Below are 24,519 nucleotides of genomic sequence, written 5' to 3' on the forward strand. Positions count from 1 at the left end.
TCTTTTAATGACTGACATGCCAAGTGGGCAGGCCATGTCCGTGAAAAATGTGTAGTTCATAAATCATTCTCAAAATGTACTCAAACCTGTGAGGCATGCTTACAATTAATTTTGATAGAGAAGTAGATAAAGGAATTTGACTCAGTTCTTTCAAGGAAGAAATCTCCTATTTCTTCCTCAAGACCACAGTTCACTAGTGCTTTGTCCTCTTGAGAGGTTACTCCAGGCTTCTGAGGGAGAAAGACCTCATGCAGCTTCTGAAGTTCCTAAGCATAACTGGTGTGCCCTTGGAGCAGTCAATTGCCCCTGCTGTCGGAGGAAGAATATAGCACTGCTCGAAGCCTAGCACTTGGCATCAATCCGTGTGTCTGATGCATTCTAAAAAGAAGTCTGACTCAGTCTCTGAACAGTAGAAGTATTAGCTGAGTCAAGTGGCACCATGTGCTGCTTCTGCTCTGGCTCCACACTGATTAAAATTGGTCACTGATCTTCTATATCATCTGGTACTATCTACATCAACAACTTTGATAGAGACTGGGGAAAAGAGATCTGCATCAGAACCACTTCATTCGATGCAAATACCTTCTACTAGTGACTACTTTTTACAATTTACAGGGATTTGAGAATCACTCCAAAGCTTGAATCACCAATCCTAGATGTGTCTCCATTGTCAGTGGCCTCAAAGCCTGATTTGGTAGCAGAACCAGATATTTTTAAATTGGGGAGTTCTCTGGTAGATCTGTTAGCAACCAACAAGAACAAGAAATGTCTCAAGTTTTGCTTTCAAATTTTGAATTAGGGCCCCATATCAGTCGCCTTTCTGATTCCTGAAGCAATCACCTGATGTATGCTTTTCTATCTTTTCTCTTAATTCATAGCATCTTTCAGAAGGCAAGTCAAGACAACGCACAACTACTTCTCATAGTTCTAACTTGGTCACTTCAGTTCTGGTTCGTAGATCTGCTGCCTCTGAGTCAACTATTCATCAAACTTTCAGGACATAATTTCACAGAACCAGTGTCTAGTTATTCAGCTGGATCTTTCCTCTCTACATCTGACAGCTTGGATGCTGACTGGCTGCTGTGGATAGAAATTCTGCAGAGGTTCAGAATATTCATATTCAGAATAATAATCCCTCCACCACACTGACTACTAGTAAGTGGAAGCATTTCTCCCTTTGGGTTACTCAGTGTCACCTTTATCTGGAGGAGACTTCCATTCTTGATATTTTGAACTATTTATTGTCTTCTAAGCCCTCCCGTCTGTCATTTAGTTTAGGGAGAGTTCACTTGGCAGTATGGTCTGCCTATCACACCCTGCTGCATACACCCTAGAAGTGTTCTCACTAAGGCTAAGATTTTGTCATGGATATTTTTAGTAAAGGTCATGGGCAAGACACAGGCAATAAACAATAAATCATGGGAGTCCCGCTGCCCAGGGCTGGGGTTGATGCTGAGCCCCACCACTACTATAGTTAAGGCAATATTTCTCAGTGTTGCCATAACAACCCATGTTGCAAGACCTCTTACTGTAAAAAGAACAGGAGTACTTGTGGCACCTTAGAGACTAACATTTGGCACCTTAGAGACTAACATTTATTTGAGCATAAGCTTTCGTGGGCTACAGCCCACTTCATCAGATGCATAGAATGGAACATATAGTAAGGTTATAATATATGTAACCCTTCTGCCCCTCTGAGTTGGCAGCAACAAGGGCCGGGTTCAGTATCCAGGGGTTTCGTTTCAATAACACAATGCCAAACCAGCTCAAGCCCCCACCCAGTGACCTGGGAAAATCTTACACACACCCCTAGGTGCCTCGAAGAGGAAATACTTCCCCTCTCACAAGCACAGAGTCTCGGTGTAGTAGAAAAGGTTTAATTACATGAGATAAACAACAAGCATTAAATTGGAAAAACACCTTAACTAGAGTTCATAGACCAAAGCGTGAGCAAAGACCCACCCCAGGAAATTGGGCCGTGTCCTTTTCCCTGGGCTCTTGAGTCCAGCAATCCCCAAATCACCCACAGTCCCAAAAGACCCACAATCCAAAAGTCTCTGTCCTGGGTCAGTGCTGCCCCAAAGTTTGAGAGTCTATCTGCAGACGTCCCTCCCCCCAGCCTGGGTAGAAAGGGGCACCTTACATGGTCCGAGGCCAACTGCCCTGCCTCTCCGTGGGGTTCTGCTTCCGCCTTCTCCACGAACTGTTCCGCTTTACCAGCCACTCCGCTCTGCTCCTCCAGCCATCCTCACAAACTGCTCCGCTCCACTCCACCAGCCGCTCTGCTCCACCAGCTGTCCTGTGAGCGGCTCCAGCTGTCCCAGCAAACTGCTCGGCTCCGCTCGCTCTGTGGGCTGCTCCAGCCCTCCCCACAAACTGCTCCACACCACTCTGCCAGCTGCTCTGTTCCGCAGTATAGCTTCAGGGTCCCCCACTAGTTAGCATAGTACTCTCAGCTCAGTAATTCCAGCTCTTTAGTGATTTCAACTCTTAGTGATCTCAGCTTATAGTAGGGGAGCCCCAGTGCGAGTGCACCATTAACCCAAAGTGAGTTCAGCTCAGTAACCTGTATCTAGATTCTTAAGGGAATAAAAAATCAACTCTGACATTCCACAGTGGAGAGAGGAGTGGGTGGAACTGGTGCTTCTGGCTCCACAAGGAGACTACACAACCAGACACAGATACCTGTCCCCAGCCTCTCTCAATTCACTGGGTTTTGGAACCCATGTCCCTTGTCTAGCAAGTACCACTCCATTGAGGCTGAGTCATTTCTGTCACAAAGCAGTCCCACAGCTCGGCAGCCTGGGATGGGGTAGGTGTGCCTATGCAAATACACTCTGAAATTCTTTCCCCCAGATGTCAGGGTAGAGCTCATCCTGACTGTGCTTACATATATATACACACACATGTATATACATACATACAGAGAACATAAAAAAGTGGAAGTAGCCATACCAACTGTAAGAGGCTAATTAAGAAGAGCTAGAATCAGCAGAAGAAAAAAAAACTTTTGTAGTGATAATCAAGATGGCCCATTTTAGATAGTTGACAAGAAAGTCTGAGGATACTTAACAAGGGGAAACAGATTCAATATGTGTAATGACCCAGCCACTCGCAGTCTCTAGTCAAACCCAAGTTAATGGTATCTAGTTTGCATATTAATTCAAGCTCAGCAGTTTCTTGTTGGAATCTGTTTTTGAAGCTTTTCTGTTGCAAAATTGCTACCTTTAAGTCTGTTACTGAGTGACCAGAGAGGTTGAAGTGTTCTCCTACTGGTTTTTGAATGTTATGATTCCTGATGTCAGATTTGTGTCCATTTATTCTTTTGCGTAGAGACCATTTGGTTTGGCCAATGTACATAGCAGAGGGGCATTTTTTTCCTCCTGCTGATTATAGCTCATCTTAATTAGCCTCTTACAATTGGTATGGCTACTTCGACTTTTTCATGTTCTCTGTATGTGTGTATATATATCTTTTACTATATGTTCCATTCTATGCATCTGATGAAATGGGCTGAAGCTTGTGATTATGACATCAGACTGCGACACAGGAGATTTGGATCGCTGACTCCAACAGGATTACTCACGTGAATAATGCTAAGCACTGCATAAGTGTTTGCAGGATTAGGGAACTCCAGTTCCCTATATATAAAATGAAAATAACATTTCCTTTCTCCCACCCTTTGTATGTCTTGCCTACTTAGGCTTAGCCAGCATCATGACAGAATTTCTGAAAAACCTTGGTCAAACATGGCTGCAGCTGGCTGACATGCTTCCTTACTGAATGGATACCCTTGGCCAAGCGCCCAAAGTTTGGCAATAGGCAAAGGCCACTGCCATCCTGAAACCAGAGAAAGCAGCTGACAATCTGAAAAATTACTAGCGAATATCAATACTATGCATACCGTACAAGGTCTTGGAAGGAATGGTATACCAAAGACTTATACCCATCTTTGAGGACTACATCTCCAAAGAGAAATCCAGGTTTAGGCTGGGATAAAGCACCTGCAATAAGGCATTGCACTGACTACCTACATCAAAGCTAGCTTTCAATGCTAGCTCAAAACAGCAGTGACCTTTATGGACCTGTCCTTGGCATATGACTTGGTTTGGCCGGACGGCCTGCTTCTAAAAGTGTTGAAAATAGCATGTTGTGGAAGAACCCACTGCACCCACTGACAGTTATGCTCACCAATTGCAAATTTCATGTAGATCTAACAGACCTAGCCTACTGAACAATGGGCTTCCACAGGGATCCATCTCATCACCATCATTCTTTAATATTTATATCAATGACATGCCATCGACTTAGTCATGAAAATTTGGATACTCAGATGATCTCATGCTTGCCATCCAAGCAAGCACTTTTACCCAAGTGGAATGAATCCTCTCAGAAAAACTGAAAAAACTGGAGGAGTACTATTGGTTATGGCAACTCTAACTGAATCCTCAAAAAACAGCTGTCTCTGCATTCCACCTGAGGAACCTGCACAGAAGAGCTTGAATGTCACCTTTGAAACCAACATCAGGCATGAGGATTTCCTGAAATATATTGGAGTGTGGTTCTGGATTGTAGCCTCATGTACTGCCAACATCTGATGAAGACTGCTGCCAAGATAACGACTATGAACAACATAATCCACAAACTAGCCAGATCCGGTTGAATAGCAGATGCTCATGCCCTGTGGACAACTACCTCATCCCTCATCTTCTCAGCAGCTGAATATTGCATGCTGGTATCTGCAGGTAGTGTACATACAAAACTTCTTGTTGTGCAATTTAACACTGTTATGAGAATTGTCACGAGTGCTGAAGTCAACACTGACAGCCTGACTTCCTGTCCTGGTGCATATCTTACCACCATCTCCAGGGAGAGGCACATGTTATCCTGGAACATTTTAAATAGTTTCAATATGAATCTCTCAATTAGCAAAGGCCTCAAAAAGTTGGGCACAGCTAACCCTCTAGAAACCATATAGGCCCCATTTCCCCAAACAACCTCCTGTTCTTTTCCCCCTTACCTTATCCTCTTGCTGAGTAGCTTGCAATTCTCCATTTTCAGGGAACACCAGCAGACCCATTCTCCTCTCTAGCATCTCCAAAGGAGATTCTGCTGTTATCTGCTTCTCCAGGCTCCAAGTAATTATTTTTCTCCAGGTGTCTGATAGCGGATGAAAATAGTGGCATAGATTCAGTCTTTGGTCTGAGGACCCTCCTGCCAGATGCCTTGTGTTTTCTCCCTTGTGTTCAGCTTTCCAGCTGTCCACAGCCCTCAATCTAAGGAGAAAGGCTCAGTGCACCTGAGTTGCCTCTATCTCAGAATGCTCTCTCCTGAGGGGAGGGGCTGTGACTGCTCTCTCCTCTCAAGTGGCCCCACCTCCTTCTCAAGAATAGCTGAGAAATCACTGAAAACCAGGATATGGAGTGGAAAGAAAGTTCCAGAATGTTTGTGTCATTCTCCTTCCTGCTTCGTCAGTACTGTCCAGGTTGCGAATGGCAGACCACAAAACTAGTTCTTATACTCAGTCTTTTAACTGCCTGTTTCTCTTTCATATATCCTAAGACTGTTGGCAACTATGCACCACTGCAGTGCACAATGTAGTTTCCAGCTAGGCCAAACCCTACTTCTCTTAAAAGTTCCAGAGCATTGTATGAATATTTTGCTTAATATAAATTTATGACAGGAGTATGATAATAATGGTGTTAGTGTTGATATGCAATGGCCTGGGATTCTGTTTTTTTTTTAATAAAAATTTACAAAGAAAGTGCCCTTTCAGAAGTCCAATTGATGATCAGTAATTATTAAAGGATATAAAAAAGCTAGCGAAGAAAATGCTCTATTTCTCAGTAGTTGGTTATGGAGTAACTGTAATCTCAAAAGACCTGCCTGTTGTTCTAATGACAGCAATAAAAGGACAATGGTAGGAACTACAAAGTGCATGCTAAGATATAACAGGACATGAGGAGGCAGTTCTTAAATGTGACCTGAAATGAAAAAAAAACAAAAATTGAGCTTGTGCCCTCTTTTGCACCTTTATGATATATCATTTATAAAACAGAAAATAAATGCAGTTTGATTGCTGTCACACATCAGTACCTTCAGCTTCCCATACTGTTCTGAAGCTGTATGAGACAGTATGGGAAGCTGGCTTTCTAGTGTTGAGGATTAGCTCCCCCTTCTCCCCAACTTCACTTAATAAAAACAAACCTTGTTATCATCATGTCCAAGACACCCGCCAACGGTCACCAGCAGCCACCTCAGACGTGGGATCCTCCTCAAAAACAGCTATTAAGGAATCTGTTCATAAAAATCCACAAAAAAGCAGCCTCACTCTTCACCACAGCGAGATTCACCTAAAAAAAAGCAATCTCCGACCACAAAGTCTGCCACAGCACTGATGGCACCAAGAGTGCTGGACTGCAAGGCACCGGGAATGTCTGGTACAGAGATGTCCTGAGGAGCTAAAGACCAGATGCTGTCTAGCTCTCATGCAGGTGCATGTATCAAAGCCAAGCCTCCTAGCTTGGCACTGGTGGAGCCTAAGAAAACCCAGGCACCAGACAGCACAATGGCGCCACCTGCTGCGCTGATACAATGCAGCAAGTCTGCAGCAACAGCAGCCCTCACTCTGATTCCCAGCCTGAGGTGGACCTCCTGATTACTTCAACTCTAGGGACTCCGCTTTTCGGCACCGACAGCACCCCAGCCAGACTGGGACCAAGCCTGGCTACTACCCCTGCTGGCTCAGATCATCCTATTTCTAGCAATGAGGAGGAGGAAGAGGAGACAGGGATGTACACCCCTCGCCATTCCTCACCCAAACGTGGACCCTCGTGGCACCAAACATCTCTGGATGGAAGAGGCAGGCAGGCTCCATAATGGGTGCCACTTTTCATGACCCTCCCACCAAGCTGGGCCTACTGGGACCCATGGACATTATACAAGACCCAGAACATCAGCCCCCCAACCTACCCAGGTCCAGAACAACGCAATTGCCTTTGTCACCTGCCCCAGCTTCCCCAGAAATGCCGGAGGAGGTAGAACCTGAGGATGCACCTGGGGGGTGATACTCTCCCACCTATCCACATTTCCTCTTTGTCACCAGATGAAACAATAATGTCGCCACCTCCACATCTGGAGATGACTTCCAATCCTTTCAGGATCTGTTTAAACGGGTAGCTAACTCCCTTGACATGTCATTGGCAGAGCTACCAGAGACACAGCATAAACTAACAGATTTCCAAGCTTCTCCATCAGTTAAGGTTGCACTACCCATTAAGGAATCTGCAAAAATTGTCTGGCAGACACCAGCCACAGCTCCACCTTCTATAAGAGATCTGACAAGAAGTACTATGTACCGGCTAAGGGGACTGAGTTATTTTTCACCCACTCTACCTCACCCCAAACTCATGTGGTAGAAGCGGTTAAAGGGGGAAGCAACAACATCAGTTGAGAACCACCCCTTACGATAGAGACTGGAAAAAGCCAGACCTTTTCGAAAGGAAAGCCTAATCATTGGCTATCCTCCAATTCTGCATAGCCAATTACTTGGCCTTACTAGCGAAATATACACGTTTTCTCAGATGTCAACCTTTATTAAACATCGTTTTGAAGTGTTGGTCAAGGACACAAGAACCCCACATTCTCCAATCCCAGACTTACATCTGTTAGGGAACCCCCCCCCCCCAATCCTTTAGGCCTGAGCAAAAGTTATAAAGCAACCACTAAGCTTGCAAGCCTAAGGCCTATTAAGCACAGCTATAAAGCAACAGCTAAGCTTGTTTATCCTGTACAAAGGGCATACATGTGGTCAGGGCCCCAACTAAGAGGAACTGGAATTGGATAGAGGGGAACCAGGAGATCTGTTAAGTTACAACAGCTGAGCCTGCTGTCGGGACTACAGAAAAGGTGCTAGAATGGTCAAACCGCAGACTTGACTGGCAGAGACAATAACAGGAAAAGCCATAGATGGAAAATTGGGGTTTTGCCATAGATGGAGAATTAATTGGTCAGCTTGCTTATTATCAACATTATATTCCAAATAAGGCAAATAACGTGTAACCAGCGTGCTATGTTTTGCGGTTTTAACCTTTATAAGCATGGTAGAATTTGTAAAAAGCAGAGCAGGCTGCCTCTTGCTTGGGTCTATGCTGTCTCTCCTTGCATATATGCTTGTATGAAATAAAGATGCCTCAGGCTGTCTGATCTAAAATCAACCGTGTGGTCGATTTTCCACAACCCATCCAATCTCCAGCCCATTTGGAAACCACCTGTCACCATTCTACCCAGTCTGGAAACCCATTACTCAGACAAATGGGTCCTGGGAATTACCCAGAAGCGCTACTCCATCCCCTCTCTCTCTATTCCACCTATCCACCCCCCTGCCCCATCCCTCCTTCAGAGAACCCACTCACACCTGCCAGAGCAGGAAATGTACCATCTCCTACAATTAGGTGCTGTGGAACCCATACCAGCTCAGCATAGGTGCAGAGGGTTTTATTCACATTACTTTCACACTCAGAAGAAAACAGGTGGGTGGAGGCCCATTCTCAACTTGTGAAAACTAAACAAGTTCGTGAGAACACGTTTCAAGACGGTGACTCTTAACATCCATAATTATGGCATTGGAGAAAGGAAATTGGCTCTCGGCCCTCGACTTGCAGGACACTTCCTTTGATGTTACCATTCCCCTGGCACACAGGTGGTTCCTGCAATTCACTCTAGGGAACCTGCATTACCAGTACAGAGTGCTTCCCTTCAGCCTGTCCGCTGCCCCAAGGGTGTTTTCCAAAGTTCTCACCATCACAGCAGCATACTTTTGCAGTCAGGGTGTGATCATCTTTTCCTACTTAGATGACTGCCTTCTAAAAGCACCAACATACCAGGCAGCAATCGACACCACTCACACCACTATAACCCTGTTTACAGACCTACTGTTACAAATTAACATTCAGAAATCCACTCTGACACCCACCCAACAGTGAACTGTACAGGGGCACACCTTGACTGTATCACAGCAACAGCAGGACTGCCCCACCGCTTTCTTACCTTAACAAATCTAATTACAATAGTAAAAGTCAGCCCACAAACATCCGCCAGAGTGTGCCTACAACTCCTGGGGCACATGGCGGCTATGACTTTCATTGTGAAACATGCCAGGCTCCACATGAGATGCCTACAGGCCTGGCTGCACTGTCTATATTCCACACAGGCAGTCGCTCAACAGACGTCTTGCAATGCCCAACAGGGTAAAGGACTCGCTCACTTGGTAGGCAGAACATACAAACATTTACTCAAGTGTCCCCTTCCAACAAAAACCTCCAACTATAATGATTACCATAGACGCATCTCTGGTGAGATGGGGGGCATACTTCTGTGACAATACCATCCAAGGCACTGGTCCCCAGCGGAGTCTAATTTTCACATAAATCTGCTGGAGTTATGGGCAGTCTGAAATGCCTGCCATCACTTTTTCTCTCTAATCTGCAACAGGACTGTCCAGATTCTCACAGACAACTTGGCAACTATTTTTATATAAATTGCCAAGGAGGGGCCCGGTCCTGTCCACTCTGTGCAGAAGTGGTCTGCCTCTGGCAGTGGTGCAACTTCAACAACATAGACATCATGGCATCCTACCTGCCCAGATGCCAAAATGCCACAGCAGACCAACTAAGCAGGAACTTTTCACAAACCCACAAGTGGAGATGGATCCTGGAATATTAAAAACTATATTAAAACAATGAGCATTCCCCTCAGTAGCTCTCTTTGCAATGGTCCACAATGCCAAGTGCCCTCAATACTGCTCCTGGGCTGGAATGGGATATGACTCTCTGGGAGATACCTTCCTTGTGAAATGGGAGGCCCCACTGCTGTATGTCTTCCCCCTCTATTGAGCTGTGTCTTTCACAAGATCAAGCAAGACAAATCCAAGATCAGCCCCATTGCATCAATATGGCCCAGACAAACATGGTTTCCATACCTAAAACAGATGGCTGTGAGACCACCACGAACCCTTCCCCATGTGCCTTATCCGCTGACACAGGAGGCTTCCGTCACCCTAACATTTCAAAACTATCTCAAGGCCTGGCTAATCCATGGATGACAGGACTCGAGACAGACTGTTCCAAGGAAGTACAAGACATACTACTGAACATGAAAGACATACATGCACAAGTGGAAACAATTCTGTACCTGGTGCCAGGACAAGCAGATTATTCCACAGTCGGTCCCGCTACCTATAATCCTCAGTTACATACTGACACTCAAAAAATCAGGCCTAGCTACTAGCTCACTCAGATAGCACCTACCAGTCATCACCTCCTTACACTCTAAGGTGGACAGAGTCACCATCTTCACTCACCTGCTCACTAAATGCTTTCTCAAGGGCATAGAGAACACGTATCCCACACTACAGGATCCAACCCCCATGTGGGATCTCAATCTCATTTTCCATGCCCTCATGGACAAACTCTTTGAACCACTAGCGGCCTGCTTGTTGTTGAACCTATTCATGAAGGTTGCCTTCCTAGTACCTATCACATCAGCAAGAATGGTGGGAGAGCTGGGTGCCCTAATGGCACATCCACCAGTGTTCCCTAGAATTTTTCCTGCGCATGTGCAGAATGAATTGTTACTTGCACCGATATGGAGATGATGTGCGACACATCATCTCCATATTGGTGCACATAACAAAATTAATGTGGTGGGGCCGAGGGGTTCGGAGTGTGGGAGGAGGGGATCTGGGCTGGGAGAGAGGAATGGGGGTGTCTGTGTCTGATGGCTCTGAGGTTGGGCCAGGGATGAGGGGTTTGGGGTGCAGGCTGCCTGGGGGCAACCGTGGAGAGAGAGAACACTCTCTCCCCCCCCCCCAGCTCGCTCTCCCGTTAGCAGCGCATGGGCTCGGGGGGAGAGAGGTGCTTCTCTCCCAGCCATGGCAAGTCCGTGGTGGGTCTGGGGTGGGGCACCTCTTCCCTAGACACGGCAAGTCCAGGGCAGGTCTGTGCTGGGGCCAGCGGGGAGGGGTGCCTGTCCCTGCCACAACAGGACCATGCTGGGGCCGGCGGGGAGAGGCGCCTGTCCCTGCCACAGCAGGTCTGTGCTGGGGGAGAGGTGCCTCCTCGCCACAGTCCTGAGCCCCTGCGTGGGGTTCAATAGGCGGCTGTGCAGCTTAGAGGGAACTTAGACACCCATCTTATACCACATTCTTCAAAGATCCTGTTTCCAATGCCAGCTTTTTGTGGTGAGAGAGAGACCCGGGCACATGTCTATCTACAGTGTGCCAGGCTGCAGCCCCTCTTCCGGCTCATCTGGAACCTCTTGTTGAGTTTCTGGCTGCACTTTTCCCTGCACATTTTTATATATGCTCACCCCATCCGTGGCCCCATGAAGTCATGGGACCACCTCGTCAACCTCCTCCTAGCCATGGTCAAAGTGGCCATTTATAACACCAGGGAGAGGCGGTTGGCTGAAGGGGTGGGGGCCTGCGACGGTGGGGCCTGTTTTCGTTCTTTCATCCGTTCATGCATCCGGGCAGAGTTCGTCTGGGCAGCATCTGGTTCCTTGGATGCTTTTGAGGAGGTCCTGTCTGGGGTTTGCTGCTCAGTGTCCCCTTATGGTTCCCTAGTTTTGGCCCTTTGACCCCCACACCTGTTCCTGTTTTTTTTCTTCATTGTCCCCCAACTTTGGTTGAGTTCTGGGCTAAGTAGCTCCTCCTCAGGCTGGGGGAGGGGCCTTTCTCTGTGGGTGGGCTTACATCCACCCACTTCCCAACTCCCAGTAGGACCACCCTTCCAGGGCTCCTTCATGGATCCATGAGCACGGGCGTGTACCTGGTACAGTTTATCCTCTTCCCAATGCCTGTCTCTTTTGTGGCGTGAGGGAGACCCTGGCACACACCTACCTTGAGTGTGCCAGGTTGCAGACCCTCTTCTGGCTCCTCCTGGACCTCCTGTGGTTTTGGCTGCACTCCCTCCCCCGATATATGGACATCCCATCCATGGCCCCACAAAGTCATAGGACCTCCTCTTCAACTTCCTCTTAGCCACGGCTAAAGTGACCATCTCTAACACCAGGGAGAGGATGTTGGCTGTGGGGGTTTTCTGCGACTGTGGGGCCTATTTCCGTTCCACTTTCCGCTCACATATCTGGGCAGAGTTCCTCTGTGCGGCATCTGCTGGCTTCCTTGACACCTTCGAGGAGCAGTGGGTGCTGACTGGGGCTCTCTACTCAGTGTCCCCTTCAGGTTCCTTATTTTTGACCCTCACACTTGCCCTTGGTGTTTTCTTTGTTGTCTCCCATACTTGTGTCCTGGACTCAGTGGATCCTCCACATGGGCTAGGGGAAGAGTCCTTCAGCTGTGGGAGGGCTTGCGCCCACTTCCCGGAACCCAACAGGACTGTCAGGGCTGCCTTTGTCACAATACAGTAATGTCTATTTCACAATGCATATGCATACTTGTTCTGCTAACATTATAACTTTGGCAAGTCAGCTTATCTGTACCTTTTAAACAAAAAAAAAATCATCTTTTTTGTAATTTAAATAGAAGAGTGCATATCAAATTGTGCCTTAGAAATATACATCAAAAAATCACATCTATAAAATCAATCATGTTTAAAAAAAAAACCACAATAATTCTAGCTAAGTTCAAACACAACAGGGAAAATGTTTAATGACATTCTGTAATGTGAGAAACTTCTGCTGAATGACTGTTACATCACAGCATATTCCTGTTACAAACACACAAATATTGAATAAAATGAAGTCATGAAACAATTGATATTTTGTGTTCTGAAATCATTAGTTGGAGATCCCAAGTCATTTGCTTCATGGAATTTCCACTGCACAGCTGTGTAAAACTACAATCATCTAATTTTCCATTTATCATGGGTTTAATAGTTAAAAAAGAACCACATTCTTTGCTGAGTGTATTTTATTTGTTCACATTTATCTGTGGTTAAAGACCACATTGACAGTTTTTAAATGATTCTTTTAAAACAAATAAATTAAACAGAAGCTTTGGGTATCAAAATATGGAACAGTTACATGGACATAATGTACAGTAGTATAAAAGAAACCCAACAGTTTTCTGGTGAAAAGATTTTGAAGACAGCAAATAAAATTTAGGCATGTCAGAATGATCCTGAACTAAATAACTGAATTAGAAAACATTTAGCAACATAAAAAAAAATCTTGAATATTTGTATAAAAAAGCAAGGATTCAAAGTGCAGGTGCTCCAGCTTTCATTTTAACATATTCAGTAAATTGATACAGGATAATATTCATATTATATAGAGTGACAGTGTTCTCAATAAGACTTTAAAACATTCAGTTACATTATCTTGCAGATTTTTTTCAGTTTACATTATTTCTACTTTCCAGTGCTGTAAATGAAGACATATGCAATGCAGGTTTTTCATTTCTTACATTACTGAGGATATATTATTAGGTTGGTGGTAAAGGTTAGTTTTGCGAGCTGAATAATATTAACTACGCTGCAGATCCAGCTATAGAAGTACTTTTTATATTTAATGTTTAAAAACATCCTTTTCCACTTTAAAAAGGGATACTCCCAATCTGTTGAGAAACCAGTCTATAACTTTCTTAAGCAAAGAAAGGCAGGTCCCAGGAAATATCTCAAGAGGATGTCTTTTATATATTTAAAAAACATAAAATCAAAGCATTCATTAAAACCATTAGTCTCTTAAAAGACAGACATCCCCCAGGGATGCTGCATGGCATTTACTTTTCTTTCAGGTCCTATACAGATTGAGTGTCCCCTTTAAATTTTAGAGATCTCCCATTTCTTGTCAAGAATTAGGCCTTTTTGATAGGTCTGTTTTTAAAACGTACACAAATATCTGTCATTCCATTTAGAGTTACGAATTGAGAACTAATCTTTACCATTTTTACACTGACAGCAGGGTTAATAATACACACATTTCACTGACAACTGTATTTTTTCTGTATGTTGAATAAAAGGTGCATTCTTGTAACATTTCTCACAAAAGGTGATTACAATTCAGGGGAGTTATGTCTGCACCCCACTATTTTCACTTTAGTGAAAGCTACCATGTTTTAAAATACCAGGACCTGTGTCAGGTACTAATAAATATGTAATAAAAAATCTAAAATAAAAGACCCCCTGACTGCCCTTTCATCCCGACATAGTAGCGATCTCATAGTCACTTGTGGACGTTACTGGCTTGCCCATCATTCGTATGTTCTTTGCATTAGTAATTCTAGCCATCATGGACACAGGCTTGTCAAAGTACCTCACCAGTGCTGGTTCAGTCAAGAGAGAGGCTAAAAATTGCTCAAAGGTGATGGCCCAGTCTCTGTCAATGCTAGTGCTTCTACGCAGAGAAGTGTTGTGGCTGCTTTGCACCAAAACCGTATCTTCACCTATGTCCTCACAGTGGAGCTTTTCCTCCTCGTGCGAGCCTGCACTCAGTACTGAATAGGAGGACATGGAGCTGTCATCTTTAGTATCATCATCAGAAATAAGCATGGAAGAACAAGCTCCATTGTCCCTGGGAGAAGAGTCTTCAAGCTTAATGTCTTCCATCTGTACACTCAATACGTTATCAGGGGAAACTGTCTCCTCCTCATTAGCAATGAGGCTGGCTTGAAAGGATTCACGCTGGTCAAAATCATACTGCTGGCTCCCCTTCTTCTGAAACAACATACTCTGAATAGCTTTGCTGCAGTTGTTACTGCTACTGTCTGTACTTTTTGGGGGCTGAACAGTGAAGAGCTTACCAACCTCACCAATCTCCAAAAGCAAACTTGTCACAGCAGCAGTGGCATGGTATAGATCTTGTTCATTGGGGTCTTCACTGAACATGTTATACATTGTCTTGCACAATTCAATAAATTGCCCCTAAGTGTAGAGGATAGAATTAATTTTAATTAAAGGAATGGCAGCAAATATAGTCTTTAAGATTTGGGTATAAATCAGTTTAAAGAAATGTGTGTGGGACACTGGGAATCAAGTAGCTCATATGATGAAGTCAGAAGTAGTCTAGCTATTTTAGAATATTTTCTAGTACTCAAGAAAATTATGTATTTCTCTAAGATGCTTCCACCAAATTGCTGGATTGAATTATTCTCCACCTCCCAGGCTACTACAGTTTCCCCTGCCTTAGCCTTAGGCGACCGTGGAGGAGAGTCAGTGCTTCTGGTTGCTCACAATTACCCTTCTGACCAGAAGAATAGTGGCCCCAATCTTAGTTCTCATCAAGCCATAAAGGAGAGAATTAAAAGTAGAGCATGTGTCCTACAGGATTCCAACAACATGAAGGTGTGGAGTGTCAGGGTGGCTAAAAATCAATGAATTATAAATATTAAAAATTTAAAAAAATCAGATTTTTTTAATTTAAATCTGTTGTTAAATTTAAATTAAATACTTTAAAAAAAAATAGTCAAACCACTGAGCTGGTGGAAGTTCTTGGCTAACCACCTGGAACTGGAATTTTCTGAAGTGCTAAACCAGTTTTGACAGTGATTGCCTCTTCTGCAGATGCAGAGAATTTTCTTCATTTTAAATTTATTCAAGTAGTTCAATTCAATTCAATGTCTAGTTCACTGGAAGTTCAGAAATTGATTTTCTGAAAAAAAAGGAAAAGCTTTTCCCTTTACCAATCTATGAATAAAAACAAGGTGTGAGAGGATGAGATCTACTAGTTTTAAAAATCTTAAAGGACATTGTGACCAGAAACTTCAGTTCAATCACTAACTAAAGATAAAACTTTGTTTTCATTAATTAAATAAAACTATATTAAATATGGTGGATACATAAGGACAGAAAAGTAAGTTTATCAAAACATGCTTTGCATTTAAAAATTACTGGTTTATTAAACAATTTTAAAATGCTGTTTTAGGGCATTTTTAAACAATTCGAATTTCCATCCAAATGCAACTTGACATAACACATGAGTACAAAATTAACCATCTAATAAATAACAAAAGCATCATTCACCATTTTGTAACATAAAAAAAGGAAAAATTAAGAATCTGATTTAAATGTGTTGTTTACCCAGGGTTTTTAGAACCCACAGCAGGGGTAACTTAACTGTTTCACTCCATGAGATGTCAGGAATAAATCAATGGGACCACACCAATTCCATCTGATAAATGATTAATGCAAGTAAGCATGCTGTATCTAAAACTGCAGTTTATTAGACTTAAGCACACACAAACATAAGCAATAGGTTTAGAACATTCCAGATATTTACCTAACATCTGGAACAGTATTGACCAATTAACAGCGGGTATGCAAGGGCCAGTTGCTCACCCACCGGGGAGAAAAAGTGTTAGGAAAAATCTCTCTCAAGATGGCTTCAGAGGACTGCTTCAAAATACACCATATTAGCTAGTCTTTTATAACTGTCAAGTATCAGAGGGTAGCCGTGTTAGTCTGTAAAAGCAGCAAAGAATCCTGTGGCACCTTATAGACTAACAGACGTTTTGGAGCATGAGCTTTCGTGGGTGAATACCCACTTCCTCAGATGCATGTAGTGGAAATCTCCAGGGGCAGGTATATATATGCAAGCAAGCTAGAGATTAATGAGGTTAGTTCAATCAGGGAGGATGAGGCCCTGTTCTAGCAGTTGAGGTGTGAAAACCAAGGGAGGAGAAACTGGTTCTGTAGTTGGCAAGCCATTCACAGTCTTTGTTCAATCCTGAGCTGATGGTGTCAATTTGCAGATGAACTGAAGCTCAGCAGTTTCTCTTTGAAGTCTAGTCCTGAAGTGTTTTTGCTGCAGGATGGCCACCTTAAGGTCTGGGAAATCAGTGGTGTCACGGAGATAGCTGGGAGTTATTCTATCTACTACCCAAGATCCACAAACCCGGAAATCCTGGGTGCCCCATCATCTCGGGCATTGGCACTCTCACTGAAGGACTGTCTGGATATGTGGACTCTCTACTCAGACCCTATGCCACTAGCACTCCCAGCTATCTCCATGACACCACTGATTTCCTGAGGAAACTACAATGCATTGGTGACCTTCCAGAAAACACCATCCTAGCCACCATGGATGTAGAGGCTCTTTACACAAACATCCCACACACAGATGGAATACAAGCGGTCAGGAACAGTATCCCTGATGATGCCACAGCACAACTGGCTGCTGAGCTCTGTGCCTTTATCCTCACACACAACTATTTCAAATTTGATGACAATATATATCTCCAGATCAGTGGCACCGCTATGGGCACCCGCATGGCCCCACAATATGCCAATATTTTTATGGCCGACCTGGAACAACGCTTCCTCAGCTCTCATCCACTCACGCCCCTTCTCTACCTACGCTACATTGATGACATCTTCATCATCTGGACCTATGAGAAGGAGACTCTGGAAAAATTCCACCACGATTTCAACAGCTTGCACTCCACCATCAACCTCAGCCTGGACCAATCTACACGGGAAGTCCACTTCCTAGACACCACGGTGCAAATAAGTGATGGTCACATTAACACCACCCTATACCGAAAATCTACCAACTGCTATGCCTACCTTCATACCTCCAGCTTCCATCCCGGGCACATCACACGATGCATTGTCTACAGCCAAGCACTGAGGTACAATCGCATCTGCTCTAACCCCTCAGACAGAGACCAGCACCTATAAAATCTCCACCAAGCATTCTCAAAACTACAATACCTGCATGAGGAAATAAGGAAACAGATCAACAGAGCCAGACATGTACCCAGAAGCCTCCTACTGCAAGACAAACCCAAGAAAGAAACCAACAGGACTCCACTGGCCATCACATACAGTCCCCAGCTAAACCCCTCCAATGCATCATCAGGGATCTACAACCCATCCTGGACAATGACCCCACACTTTCACAGGCCTTGGGTGGCAGGCCAGTCCTCGCCCACAGACAGCCTGCCAACCTGAAACATATCCTCACCAGTAACTGCACATTGCACCATAGTAACTCTAGCTCAGGAACCAATCCATGCAACAAACTTCGATGCCAACTCTGCCCACATATCTACACCAGTGACACCATCACAGGACCTAACCAGATCAGCCACACCATCACTGGTTCATTCACCTGCACGTCCTTCAATGTAATATACGCCATCATATGCCAGCAATGCCCCTCTGCTATGTATATTGGCCAAACTGGACAGTCTCTACGGAAAAGGATTAACGGACACAAATCAGATATTAGGAATGGCAATATACAAAAACCTGTAGGAGAACACTTCAACCTCCCAGACATTAAGGTGGCCATCCTGCAGCAAAAACACTTCAGGACTAGACTTCAAAGAGAAACTGCTGAGCTTCAGTTCATCTGCAAATTTGACACCATCAGCTCAGGATTAAACAAAGACTGTGAATGGCTTGCCAACTACAGAACCAGTTTCTCCTCCCTTGGTTTTCACACCTCAACTGCTAGAACAGGGCCTCATTCTCCCTGATTGAACTAACCTCATTAATCTCTAGCTTGCTTGCATATATATACTTGCCCCTGGAGATTTCCACTACATGCATCTGAGGAAGTGGGTATTCACCCACAAAAGCTCATGCTCCAAAACGTCTGTTAGTCTATAAGGTGCCACAGGATTCTTTGCTGCTATAAAACACATAGGTCATAATGACCCCTACTAAATCATCACTTTTCCTAACTTTTAGCAAACTTCTATATCAAAGGCGCCCTTCCATCCACCAAGCTTTTCAGTCTCACTTGTTGACTTGCTTTTCCCCTCCTCCCATCAGGGCCGGCTCTACTGTTTTTGCCACCCCAAGCAGCGCGCTGTATTGCCACCGCGGACAGAATAGGCAGTCTGTGCACCGTTAGGGCGGTTCACGCGTTTCTGCGGCGGCGGCAATTCAACGGCAGCTTCTTTCTTCAGCTGGAAGACAGAAGCTGCGCCGCCGTGGACAGATGAACATAGAAGCTGCCACCGAATTGCCACCGCCGCGAAAACGTGCAAGCTGCCCTAACAGCACATGGACTGCCTCCGCCGTCCGCGGTGGCAATTCGGCATGCTGGTTGGGGGCAAAAACACACAGACTGCCACCTCAAGCACCTGCTTGGGATGCTGGTGCCTGGAGCCGGCCCTGCCTCCCATTCAGATTAGCAGAAACGGACAGCTAGTTTTGACCTTGCCTCTGAAAGCTTGCTTTCCAATTAACCCTTAACTACATGGTGTTCTGTTTTATTAATTCATGGTGGCTGAATGCACATATGGTTGCAGTTGGCTTGATCACATACTAGGGTACACACACTGTTACTGTGGATCTGAGGGGTGTGTTAGGTCACATAAGTGCTTAAATAAATGTGTATAGATGTAGAGTATTTTCTGGTTAGCAAAAGGAAGCACCAAATTTAGTGTAAAGACTATACTTAATTGCAAATCAACCCATATTTTAATAGTTACCAATGAGAATTATCTTTTAGGAAAGTAACTAAGAAAGTACCAGGTTTCCTGCTTGCTGGTTTAAATCATGATTTAAATTGGTGATTTTAATCACTTAGATTTGAAATTTAAATCAATCTTCCGTTGATTGAAAATGGTAATCCAGATAAAGAGAGTTTCAGTCTTCAAAACAAAGTACTCAGACATGGAGGTAAGAAATATATTGCATAAGATAGTCTGAAGAGGGAATAACTAGAATTAATAGGATGAAAAGTAGTAGTATTTAGGCTATATGAGTGTGTGTACACTGCAGCTGGGACCATGCTTCCCACTGTGGGTAGACAAACATGTGCTAGCTCTGCTTGCGCTAGCCTGCTACCAACAGCGGCATGTATGTGGTGGCATGGGTGGTGGCTAGGCCTAGCTGCCTGAATCCATATCCAAGGTGTTGGGCAGGCTTGTACTTGGGCAGCTAGCTCATGTCACTGCCTGTGCCGTTGAGGCCACGTTGCTATTTCAGCACACTAGCTCAATCAGAGATAGCATGTGTCTATCTGCACTGGGAAGCATGTTCCCAGCTGCAGTGTAGACATACCTTTAGACTGTGGAATCCTCTCCCAATGGAAATGGCAGAAGTCTCATCTCTTTAAAAAATTAAACATGGATTGGACAAAAACACAGGACAATTTACTATAGAGAATAATCCTTCACTGCCCACTCATGAAAGGAACAGCTGCCCAACAAGGCTATGTCTACACTATAGCGGCATAACTGCAACTGTGCCTTTTAGCACTTCAATGTAGACGCTACGTCTCTTTCATAGACCTAGTGCCGTGTACACTGTGGATTAGGTCACCTTAACTGCACCACTCAGGGTGTGGATTTTTCACACATCTAAGCAACACAGATAACTTAATTTTCTAGTGTAGGCCAGGCCATAGTCTTTACAATCTCTAACTTCTGTGGGTCTAAGGAATAAAACAGTCAACCAGTTTTTCCCCTCACAAGAATCTATCAATAGGACACAGGGGATCATTATTTTTGAATTTCTGGGACTGGCACTCTTCTTCCAAAGCATCTTTTTTTAAAAAATTCCACAGATATACATGAATGATGTACCATTTATTTTTAACTCCCAACAGAAGTTTGGATGGCCTCATACTGAATATCACCAACCTGCGTGCTTTCTTCCCCCCATTCCTCACCCCAAAACAGCCATTCTAATATTTGCAATATTTTTAAATCAAGTTGTCATATGAACCTGCAATTTGAATACTAATATTTGATCAACCTACTATATAAGCCAAAATGAATATGACCAAACTTCTGGCATTTATGAAAAATAACTAAATGTCAACAGAATTTACCTGATTCAGTCTGGGTAAATCCTTCGCATTCTTTGCTTTGGATTTATTCTCTTGACTCCACATTCTCAGGTAGTTTCGATTTTCTTGTGAGTTTTTCTTACCTAATGTCAGTGAATTAGCCAGAAAAGAGGAAGACAAAGTCTATCATGAGGTCCTGCATTAGCATTTTTTCTTTCTTCAAAAGAATTCATCTTTCAAGCAGTAAAATATACAGAGAAAATATGTACCTTTGTCTGGTTTCAGGCTCACTGAAACAAACTCATCGTCTGCCGCTTGTTTGTTCCTGCTGTCAATGCCAACAACTATTGGGAAGTATTTACAAAACGAGAGATTTAGTGTAGTTTCAGATACGCATGTGTACTGTATTCATGTTTACAGAGCAAAACAAAGTAGAATAAGCAAAAAGTTTTAGATTTATGAAAGGACACAGTCAAGAAAAAGAGGACTAAACTATGACCAATTTTTTGCTTATTTTTACATCTGCTTCCATGTAATTAATAAAATAAAGACATGTACAAGGGCCATCTTTGTGTACAATATAATGCCCAGGGCCATGATTAAGGAATCCACCAAATAAATATCACTACCATCTGCTTACAGTGATATCCATATGATAGCCTGAATTTATAATGTACACCTAATTGCTTCTCATACATACTGTCCACTAAGCTATCTCCCAGGAGACCACTTCTAACATTCCAATCAATCATCAGCTACAGTTTCAAACAACCTTCAGAAAAAAAATGTTTTCTTCTTTTTCCCAAAACTACAGAAACCCACTGTGCATGAGGGGCAATGTTCAGTCCTCAAAAACAGTGACATGTAACCTCCAATATCTCCAGGCGCTTCAGGGTTGGAACCAGAAGCTTTAAGCCACTGGAAAGCAGAGATTCTCTACTTCCTAATGGGGGACACAGAAAGCTTCAGACTTCAGAAGTTGTTGTATTATAATGTATTAAAAATATATTTTAAGTAGATTTGAGAGGTTTCTTATTATAGCTTCTCTCTTCATCCAAGCTCTGTACAGGGGTACACACTATATTTCATAGATTCCTAGGCCAAAATGGACAATTATGATCACCTAATCTGACCTCCTGTGTAACACAAGAGACAGGACTTCCCCAAAATAATTCCTAGAGCAGATCTGTTAGAAAAACATCTAATCTTGGTTTAAAAAATGGTCAGCGATATAGAATCCACCACAACCCTTAGTGAATTGTTCCAATGGTTAATTGCTCTCATTGATAAAAATGTACGCCTTATTTATAGTCTGAATTGGTCTAGCTTCGACTTCCAGGCATTTCATAAGCTTTTTTTTAGGCAGAGGATTTAAAATTTAATAGTGACAAAGGATGAACTTTTAAAAGTTCTCAGCATTAGCCTAAGTCAGCTCCTATTGACTTCACTGAAATCTCCACTCAAAGCATCTAAAGACCGATTAAAACACTGCCAAAATGGTTTATCTGTAAAATTCGATGCATATGCAGATTAAAGAACGCATCTTATGTTATGAAATTTTGAAGACCCTAATATCTGCAGCTGCTGTTCCATCTTCAGCCCCACTCTTCCAAACGCATTGGGTGCTGAAGCCACTGGAACCAAATAAGATCTGCAGGCTGGCAGTGGACCCCTTCCACAACACACATGGGATGCACAGGCACTATGCTCATGTTTATCCCCAGTCAGCCCTTGTGAAGGTTCTGCACACCATGGAGAGATTATACCCTATAGCCAGATACAGCCTCTCTCTCTCTCTCTCTCTGGGTACTGTCCATATGCATCATGAATTGTTTTGCCACTTTTGTCAATTCTTACTAACACATTTAAACAAGATTCTACTCCTTTCACAGCCCAACACACTCATGTTTCTCCTCCACAAAGTCATACATGCTGAACTTGTGACATACCATCACCACCACACTGATGGCATTACCCCAAGAGGAATTCTTCCTTATAGCATCTAAGGAAGGCCTTATTGAAAACACAGACATCTTCACAGATATCACAGATAACAAACACTAGTCATATACATTTCTTTTTACATAAAATATTTTATTTCTTCATTTTAATCCAATGAGAAAGTAGCCATTTAAAAGTAAGGTTATTAGTGTTAACCAATATTTAGGGTCTTAAAACAATGAAAAGACAAGATAATGCTCTTGCAGAGAAAAGTCACCCACCATGTGTATACTCTGGTGTGATGTCTTCAAAAAAGTACTGAGTTGCTTCAAAAGCAGAATCTGGCTCTTCTTGCTCAGGGGATGGATCTGTGTGATGAAAGAAAGAAATGACTGTGTTTTTAATAAAAAAATTTAAAAAACAAAGTAAATTTGTGTCAGTGTAGAGTTTCACATTTTAGAAGTGTAGTACCACATAATGAGGATATCCAAACTTGAGGTTAGTAAAAAAAAGCACTCAACCTCCTTATGTTTCAGAGAGAAGCCAACCACTACCTGATGTGGTTAGGAAGAAACTACTTCTGTGGGCAGAGTATTTCATAACTGTCCACTAAATAGATTTCTTGTATCTTTTTCTGAAGATTCTGGTACTGGTCACTCACTGGAAAGACATGCACTAAATGCATCATTGGCCTGAGTCACTAGGATGTTTCTGACCTATGTACCCTCAAAGTCAAAGCACTTGTCGGCTGTACAGGGTCTTACACAGGAGATCCCTGTGGTCTTAGGGAAGGAATTGTCCTCTTCTTTAGGGTCCAGAGCAGTTTCTCTGAGCAGGTACTTCAGCCCGTAAGTGGTATGAGTGGCTGCTGTTATTCCCTGCCCTCTATGGGGGATTTGACCCATTGATTCAGAGTAATGGATCTTTGTCCCTCCCCTTCCTGCACTACACTGCTGTCATAAGAGAGCTATTCCAAAACACTACTCTGTGGCTCACAATGGTATGGATTCCTTGCACGCAACCCCACTTCCCCACCTCTCTAGTCACCACAGCAGAGTACAACTGTGGCAGTTCTGTTGTGTTTAAGGGATTCCATCTTTCGTTCTAATAAGTTCTTCCTGGGAGAAAAACCGAATGCTTTGCTTAATATCCTAACTTGTATTGTGCATCTGAAACTATTTCTGCATCAAAGGTTTGGCTTGTGCGCATGTGAAGTGAGCTTCTCAATCCTAGAGCAGTTGGGAGATGAGCTAGGTACCTCACTGAGGGATAAGACACCTCTCAGTTCATCACTTGGATAGAGGGCAGTCCTCTCTCTTCAGTGGATACACGTTACTGGCATTGAGCCAGACTGCCTGCCCTTAGTTTGAGCTTGGCATGTGTACTAGGAAAATTGAGAGAGATGCAAGTTTGACTCCCACACCCACAAAAGCTTTTAGACTTATACTCACACCACTGATCCATCTAAACTGGTGTCACTTAGAGCCCCAAGAGATGGATCAGTTGGGCTAGTGCTCTATCTTCTTAAAGGACTTACCTGTCCTCCTCTTGGCTGCTTTTTTTTATCGGTTCCCAGCAAGCAGGGGTAAAGGGAGTCAAGCAGGGGGGAAAGAGAGAGCCGGGGTGCACAGTAGGCTCACCCCAGTCCCATACTGCACACTGGGAGGATCCAGTCACAGAGTGTTGGGGTTCTTAGGATTGGCTTGTTTTGAAATGGGATTAGCTTGGTTTTTGGCTTATTGTGAAAGTCAGGTTGCTTATTTACCACGTGAAAGTTGGCACCTGTGCTCCTGACTAGTAAGCAGCTGTTTATTTAGACTTTCCTGTATTCTCTCAGAGCCTTACTTGGCCCTTCATCCGTAAACTTTTCTTACT

The 24,519-nt window shown here is 43.6% G+C and overlaps 1 protein-coding gene across 1 annotated transcript in view; it reads right to left on the reverse strand.

Annotated features, from left to right (window-relative positions):
• Positions 1 to 12,661: 12,661 nt before the first annotated feature.
• The window catches only part of TBC1D9 (TBC1 domain family member 9), a 62,994-nt gene continuing 51,136 nt past the window's right edge, over positions 12,662 to 24,519 (reverse strand). Inside the window, exons 10-13 of the mRNA XM_050945491.1 lie at positions 22,926 to 23,012; positions 20,973 to 21,047; positions 20,746 to 20,846; positions 12,662 to 14,879 (exon numbers count right to left, since the gene is read on the reverse strand). Coding sequence (XP_050801448.1) covers positions 14,154 to 14,879; positions 20,746 to 20,846; positions 20,973 to 21,047; positions 22,926 to 23,012 — 989 coding nt within the window. The 3' untranslated portion in view covers positions 12,662 to 14,153. The remainder of the gene's footprint in view (positions 14,880 to 20,745; positions 20,847 to 20,972; positions 21,048 to 22,925; positions 23,013 to 24,519) is intronic.

This window comes from Gopherus flavomarginatus, chromosome 3 (genome assembly GCF_025201925.1).
Source record: "Gopherus flavomarginatus isolate rGopFla2 chromosome 3, rGopFla2.mat.asm, whole genome shotgun sequence".
NCBI lineage: Eukaryota > Metazoa > Chordata > Testudines > Testudinidae > Gopherus > Gopherus flavomarginatus.